Genomic DNA, 8,134 nt, shown 5'->3' on the forward strand with positions numbered 1-8,134 from the left:
AAAAAAAAAAAAAAAAAAAGGAAGCTCCTCTATATAACCAGGTTGGTGATATTGAGTAAAAATACGCCCCTAGGTAATCATGTTCTTGAGGCAGATTTCTTATAGGTAGATTTTGAAATTGCTTCATAACCATAATAAACATTGTATACAAATTTTTTTAAATGTTCCTTGATACACGTTAATTTATATATATATATATATATATATATATTTTTTATTTTTTTTTTTTTTTTGAGTTGGAGTCTCATTCTGTCGCCCAGACTGGAGTGCAGCGGCTGCTCCCGGCCACCGCAGCCTCGACCTGCTGGGCTCCGGTGATCCTTCCGCCTCAGCCTTCCCAGTAGCCGGAATTACAGGCATGCGCTACCATGCCCGGCTGATTTTTTTGATTTATTGTAGAGATGAGGTCTCGCTGCCCAGGTGGGTCTTGAACCTGCAGGCTCAGGCAGTCCACTCACCTCAGCCTCCCAAAGGCGCGGGATTACAGGCTGAGCCACCGAGCCCCAGCAGATACACGTTAATTTTTATCAATCTGGCCAAACTTGCCAGAACCCATGATTGCTAGAACCAATAATCCTGAGATCCTAAACTAAAAACTCATCAAAGAAAAAATACCCAGACTCTACAAATGTCCTAGAATTTGTCTTTACATGGGAGAGAAATTTTTTAAAACACGTGGAGCTTTCTAAAAGGTCTTTAATAAGCTACCTTGGGAGTGCAATTGAAAAATAGAAGTTGGTATAATAAAAACAGATGTTTCGGTGCAGCTCCAAAAATCTCTTATAAATACAGCCATTTTGGAAGGACGATCCTGGATCAGAAGTGTTATTCCTTTTGTATCTACATTATGTGTGCATGTCTCATCTCAGTTGTCATAATTGTCTCTGTAATTTCCTCCTGAGTAGCGGTCATAACCACCGTGATTTCTGCCACCATTGTCTCTGCACCGTCCATATCCATGTCCATATCCTCTAGGTCGACTGTCATATCTGCCACTCCCATAGCCTTGGTCCCCACCACCTCTAGAGTAGTCATGATCACGGGCCCCAAAAGCACCCCCTCTGGTTCCCTGGGGCAGACTTGCCTGCATGGTCATCACGGATCTGGTGACCATCCAGGGACTCTCCATTCATGGCTCTCATGACATCTGAGGGATGCTCTAGGTTGGTGAAGGTGATGAAACCAAAATCCCAGGATCACTGAATCTCCCAGTCCTTGACAGCAACTACCTCAGAACATTTTAATCTGAAAAAATTTCAAACATTCATAATAGGTAAAGAATTTTACAGTAAATATCCATATATCCATCACCTAGATTCTGTATGAGCATTTTACTATACTTATTTTTATCACATATATAAAACAAGTATAGTCAGATACCTCTATCCATCAAACCATCTTATTTTATTAATGCATGTCAAAGTAAATTACAGATATCAGGACTCCTCTAAGAACTTTAACTAGAGCTCAATATACACCAAAAGACTTGTGAACTGCACAAGTCTTAAGTGTATATCTGCTGTGTTGACAAATGCATGGACTCATGTAACCCAAATCCATACCAAAGCAGAACATTTCCATCACCCCACAAAGTCACTCATGGAAGGTGGAGTTTTGAAGTATATGTGTGTACAGATCTCAGCACACCTACAGTAGAGTGGTCAGAGGTAGACAGAGTTCAGCAGGGTAAAGGTAAAATTTTGAAGGACAAAAGGATTCGTAGATGGCTGCATCCCAGACTCTGAGGGGGCCTTGATTACTTGCTATAGACAGTAAGCAGGTTGGCTTGGCTGGAGCTGAGTCAAAGGGATACCAGGAGAAGCATTGCTGTGCTCTAAAGCTTTTCAATAATACACATACCAGGATTATCCTGTAGGCCCTGCATTCTAGAGAGCAGACAACTGAACAGGGGCGATTCTGCCCCATAGTGGCCCATTGGCAATGTCTGGAGATGTCTGTGGTTGTCACAAGGGGGTAGTAGTGCTACAGGGATCTTAGGAATGCTACTAAACATCCTCCAACACACAGAGCAACCCCTCACCCTCAGGAGAGAATTACCGGACTTCCAATATCTACAGTGCCTGCTACAGGTTAAAGGTAGGGGGAATACCAGTGGAAGTTACATACTAGCAGCAAACTTTTTTGTCTTTGAGAAAGATAATGTGCTCATTTCACCTTTGAAAATCAAGAAAAAAGACAATATTATGATTGAGTAAAACAGATACACACAAATGTGCTCTCATTTCGGTTTGCTGTTGGAGGTTTAGGGATATGAGAAGGGCAGCAGGTTCCTAGTGGCTGGAAATGAAATCACAAGATTTTAACATAATCACACATATATCATAAATGATTTTAATATAAATCACATACGGGCCCTTTCAGGGAAGTGGCACAGGTGGCAACAATAGGAAAACTGGATTTGAGACTTTCCATTCGTCTCTTCTGGCTTCCCAAACCTATGATTTGGAGACTGGGGGAGGGGAAAAGGAGGAATGGAGGAATAGAAAGAGAGGTTTAAAGTTCTTTCTCCAGTTGTAATTTGTAAGAGGCTTTGTTCTGAATGAGGTTACCATGTCAGGGATGAACAGGTGGTCACTGCAATATGACAGCACGTGTTGAATTCTGACCAAAGGTACAGTCAGCTCTGCTTCATAGCACATGATCTCATGGGTCCCTGGCTCAGTGTCAGTTGTGGGAGGGCAGTTGACTTCCTAACCTTACCTGTGATTCACCTGTGGCTGGAAGATGACCCTGCTCAAAGGTGTTGCAAGTGATGACTGCTTCATCACTGCCAAATTTCAGGTCCATTCCTGCTCTGGTTCCTCTGGTGTTTTCTTCTCTTTCTCTCTAAGACTTATTTCTATGTCTGTCTCAGATGGAAAGTTCCTAAAAAGCAAGTATCAGATTGGTCTGTGACTTTTTCGATGTTGATGAAAATGATGAAGTGGGTGATGATGATGGCTTTGCTTCTGTGGTAAAGTGTGTTCGAGAAGGGTTTGGAAAATAGTTTTATTCTGTGATTTGTGATGATTAATTTAACAAAAATAAACACATAAGTTGTTTCAAAGTGATATGATTTGCTGACTGAAACTAAGGCTGTTGAGGCAGAAATGGTCTGATAAAAGTTTTTTGGAAGCCAAATGTGAGGATTGACGCCAAGAAAGCTGGGCATGCTCCAGAGTCTGTTACTAGTTGGAAGACTTTTATGAGAAAGTTTAAGAGATCAGAGGGCGGTTCCTCATATCAGAGTTGTCCTTTTTCATTGGAAGGTACAATGCAGATGTTAGTCATGGGCTACAAATGACAACACATGGGCTGCAGTACAGAGGTTACAGTCATCAGCTACAGGTGACAACACACAGGCAAGACACTGTCATGTCTTACACACAAGACAGTCAGTAAAATGTCATGATTTAGAAACAAATGAAAGTTCATGATTTAGAAATAAATCAGTGTCATTTTCCATGTCAGTATGTTATGTATTAATCAGTATGTCAACAGCATGAGGAACTCACCGTAAGATCAGAAGGACTCATGATAAGATAAGACACATGATAAGATAAACCCTGAATCATAAGACATTCACCAGGTGACTTTGGAAGCCTGCAAAATATGATCTGTAGGTTAGCAGGTCTTTTTTTTTTTTTTTTGAGTTGGAGTCTCATTCTGTCACCCAGACTGGAGTGCAGTGCAGTGGCCGCTCCCAGCCACCGCAGCCTCGACCTGCTGGGCTCTGGCGATCCTTCCGCCTCAGCCTTCCAAGTAGCCACAATTACAGGCATGCGCTACCACGCCCGGCTGATTTTTTGATTTATTGTAGAGATGAGGTCTCGCCAAGTTGCCCAGGCAGGTCTCGAACCCGCGGGCTCAGGCAATCCACTCACCTCCCAAAGGCATGGGATTACAGGCTGAGCCACCGAGCCCGGCTGAGTTCTTTATATATTAAATCAATTAGACTCTTGTCTTCAACACATGTTGTGAATATTTCCCCTAAGCTTTTCATTCATCTTCCCTTTTGTGTGGTAAATTTGTTATGCAAAACTTTTTTAAAATTGAAAAAAAATTAAATTTGGATTGCCATCTTCCTAGAAAAGTCTTACCAGTCTAAAATTACTTAAGAATCTATCCAATGATTCTTCTTAATACTTTAATGGGTTCATTTTTCTTTCCTTCCCTTTTTTTTTTCGAATCGAGGTCTCACTCTGTAGCGTACGCTGAAGTGCAGTGGTACAATTATGGCTCACTGCAGCCTCAAGCTCCTGGGCTCAGGCAATCCTTCCACCTCAGATTCCTGAGTAGTCAGAACTGAAGGTGTGCACCACCACACCCAGCTAATTTTTGTTTTTTGTAGTGATGAGGTCTTGTTATGTTGCCTAGGTTGGTCTAATGCTGGAATTAGAGGTGTGAGCCACTGTAACTGGCCTGATTTCATTTTTCATATTTATATCTTTGATCTATTAGAATTTTGGAAGGAGCAAGCTTACTTTTTCCCAACTGGATACCTAGGTGTTACAGTATGTTACTAAATGTTCATCTTTCTTGTCCACTGATTTGAGATGATATTTTATAAATATATGTTTTATTTTGAATATGTGGAGTACAATTTAGGAATAGGTATACAAGCAGACATCATACAGGTAAAGCTTAGGCCTCCCTTTGGTCCCCACTTTGCCTGGTTTGAGATCAGGTAGCCTTATTAATGTTATGTGCCTCTCTCCCCCACCCTGGAAGTATCCCACTACCAATCCCTTTCTTATAGTATTATGGTAAATGTTCAGGGACTGCTTATGAGTGATGAAGTGGCATTTTTATCACATCTAAATCCCCAAATGTATTTGGGTCTCTTTCTTGCCTTTCTATTCTGTTCTATAGATTCATCTGTCTATTCACTCACCTATACCAAACTGTTTAAATTATTATAGTTTCATGGTACAATTTTACATTTTGGTAGAATGAATCAGTGATCTTGATGGTAGTTTTTGGATCATAATATTTAACAATTGTTTTCAGCCAAGTATTTGCGTAGTTTTGTAATTCTAGATACCTTATATTTCTTCTAATATCTTCTCTCCAGAGGAGTATGTGCTGTCCTTTAGAACTGTTTGCCTCTCTGACAAGCTTAAGACAAGTTGAGCACTATCTTCACAAATGCAGAGATCTTAGATTTGAGTAAGAAGCTTCCCCTGGGAATTATCGGATCACTTTCTGTTCTGTTGGTCAGGTCCATGCACTTCCCAAGGAGCAGGAACTGTGTCTTTTTAGTACTTGTTACAATTCCTAGTGCCAAGAGGCACTTAGTAAGTGTTATGTTGAGAGGATGGTTGAGTGATGGATGTGGGGGGAACACCTGCCTGCCCCAAGAGTCTTCTTTCATGCACACATATGCCTGGAGGCTACTCTGGCTTCACAGGAACAGAATGGGAGCATGATTCCTGGAGTCTTGTCTCAGCAGGAACGCTGAGTGAATGAGGGCAGTGAACTCCACTTATCCTCCTCCTGCCCCCTCACACACATCCAGAGTCTCTTCAGAGTTTTTGCTGGCTTCTTTCTTGTCTCTCCCCTCATCTTTAATAGCATTCACCTGAAACATCACCCACATTAATGCTTTCCCTTTGCTACAGCAGACCCTTGAGTAAAGCAAGTGGGAAAGCAAGGGAGACAGGAATCAATACAGCCAGTCGTAACAGCTGAATCTTATACAGCATTTAGTATATTCTAGTTTCTGTCTCAAATTTTCCACCGATTTAGTAACTGAATACTTAAAACAAGTGGGTACATGTTTTATCATGCTCATTATACAGCTGAGGAGACTGAGTTAACAGAGAGGTTTAGTAACTTGCCCAGGGCCTCAGAGCTGTAAATAGATGAGCTGGGGTTTGTACTAGGGAGTCCAGTGCCATAGGCCAGGCACTTAAACACTATGCCCTTTCCTTGTAATATACATGTGTGTGTGTGAACTTCATTGACGTATAACACAAAATTCAAGAAAGTGCATACATCAAAAATGTATGATGACACATTTTCACAGAGTGAAACCAGCACCCAGATCAAAGACCAGAACCCTCCCTACTCCCCAGGAGCCCAGTCACTGCCCCTTCCCCACTGTCCTGCCTTCTCCCTCCATCCTGCTGGGAGTTTCTTCCCCATCCTATTTTTTTTTTTTTTTTTTGAGTTGGAGTCTCACTCGGTCGCCCAGACTGGAGTGCAGTGGCCGCTCCTGGCCACAGCAGCCTCGCCTGCTGGGCTCCGGCGATCCTTCCGCCTCAGCCTTCCGAGTAGCTGGAACTACAGGCGTGCACTACCACGCCCAGATAATTTTTTGATTTATTGAAGAGATGAAGTCTCAACAAGTTGCCCAGATGGGTCTCAAACCTGCGGGCTCAGGCAATCCACTCACCTCAGCCTCCCAAAGCTCGGGATTACAGGCTGAGCCACCGAGCCCGGCTTCCATCCTATTTTAATCACACTTGCATTTCAAGCGTCATGGGGTCTGTTGCTAAAGTTAGAAATATTCTATATATTCTATTTCGCAGGAGTAGAAATGGGGTTGGCTGGGAGAACACATTCCCCAGATGAGAGAAATAATCGGGGGTGGGGGAGTTGGGGTCCATGCTCCAGTTTCCCCACATTCTCTTTGCCAGTCAGTGTAACTAAGGCTCTAACTTTTCACATCCCTTACTGGTCAGGACTACACTTCCCAGCAGGCTGTGCTCTGACAGTTCTCGGATTTAAATAGGATTCTGGGCTCTGCTGAGAGTCAGGCTGCTGCTGAGTACCCAGGAGAGAGGAAGGAGAGCAGCAGGAGCTGCCAGGAGCCCAGCTAGACCGGGAGCCCGCACCAGAGTCGTCAGAGTCGGTGCTGACGCGGGCAGCAGCTACTAAAGAAGCTGGCAAGATGCTGGTCGCCCTGGGACTGCTCACCTCCTTCCTATCGTTCCTCTATGTGATCGCTCCATCAGTCAGGTTTGTCCTCATTCAACAACACGTAAACCGATAGTTTTCAAAGCCCTGCGCTGGAAGCTGGTTCTGGGCTGCTGAAAGAGGAGAAGGGGAAGGAGGCGGAGGGAGAGGTCAGTGCAGAAGCAGCAGGAAGGAAGGAGGGGTGATGGATACCCAGAAGAAAACACCTGGGACTGGGGGCCGGTGGGGAGGGTTGAATTCTGCACGAGGTTGAGTGGATAACTCTGCCAAGCAGCTCAGCAGCCAGTTTTGGAGGGAGCCCTTGCTTTCTCACTTTGTTCCCTGGGCTTCTCTGGAGAAATGCAGAGACTCTGTGCCTAGTCAAGGTGTCATTGCCGAGGGACTTACTGTTAAGTACCAGGCACTTCAGGAAAGGAATAAACTCCCTTCCTGTTGAGACTGCCCTCAACTAATGTATTTGGAGGACTCTTCTGCTGTGGGGTTTCTGAAGGTGTCAAAGAAATGTGTGTTCTAAGTGAACAATTTAAAAATTACCAATGAGAAAAAAGTTTAAATGGACACATCAGGGTCAGAATGTTATTCTAGGTCCTCCACAGAGACCTGAGTTCAAATTCCAGTACTGCCATCATTAACAATGACACGAACTTCTTTGGGCTTGTTTTCTTCACGGTAATGTGGAAATAATACTGGAGTGGTTGATAGGATTAAAATAACTTATGTATGGAAAATGCCTAGTTTAGTAACTGGCAGTCGAATGATGGGCAGAAAATGTTATTTGACCTCTTTCTGGTCTTCTGTTTAGGAATTGGCGAAGGCAGCTTCATGTAAAAGGTCCCTCTCTGCACAGAGGTCTGAACAAGACATGTTTTTCTCTCTGTGTGCCATTGGCTAGAATAGGATGGCAGAAGCCTCTGTAACGCCTGCTCTTTAAAACTGGAGAGAGGTCCAAGTGCAGTGTTTGTGTGTGCCACCCCAGAATGCTCTTCATGAGTTACTCACGATGAAACTTACTGAAGACCTGTGGATTCCACACACGTCCATCCCCCATATGTTCCGAATGCAGATCAGAGGGAGGGAACCCCTAGATATAGGAACTAGTTATTGAGGAGGGTCTCCATGGACCCTGGCTCAGAAGCACTGACTCTGTTTGCCCAGATGATCACTTGTGGCTTCTGGGCAAATGACCTTTCTTTTTTTTTTTTTTTTGAGTTGG

General features: G+C 43.5%; 1 protein-coding gene across 1 annotated transcript in view; it reads left to right on the forward strand.

Moving 5' to 3' along the window:
- Positions 1-8,134, forward strand: part of RDH12 (retinol dehydrogenase 12 (all-trans/9-cis/11-cis)) — a 25,048-nt gene that overhangs the window by 6,352 nt on the left and 10,562 nt on the right. Inside the window, exon 3 of the mRNA XM_008060066.2 lies at positions 6,873-6,963. Coding sequence (XP_008058257.1) covers positions 6,896-6,963 — 68 coding nt within the window. The 5' untranslated portion in view covers positions 6,873-6,895. The remainder of the gene's footprint in view (positions 1-6,872; positions 6,964-8,134) is intronic.

The sequence above is a fragment of the Carlito syrichta genome, unplaced genomic scaffold, assembly GCF_000164805.1.
Source record: "Carlito syrichta isolate Samal-C Ts95f unplaced genomic scaffold, Tarsius_syrichta-2.0.1 Scaffold304507, whole genome shotgun sequence".
In the NCBI taxonomy this organism is placed as follows: Eukaryota; Metazoa; Chordata; class Mammalia; order Primates; family Tarsiidae; genus Carlito; species Carlito syrichta.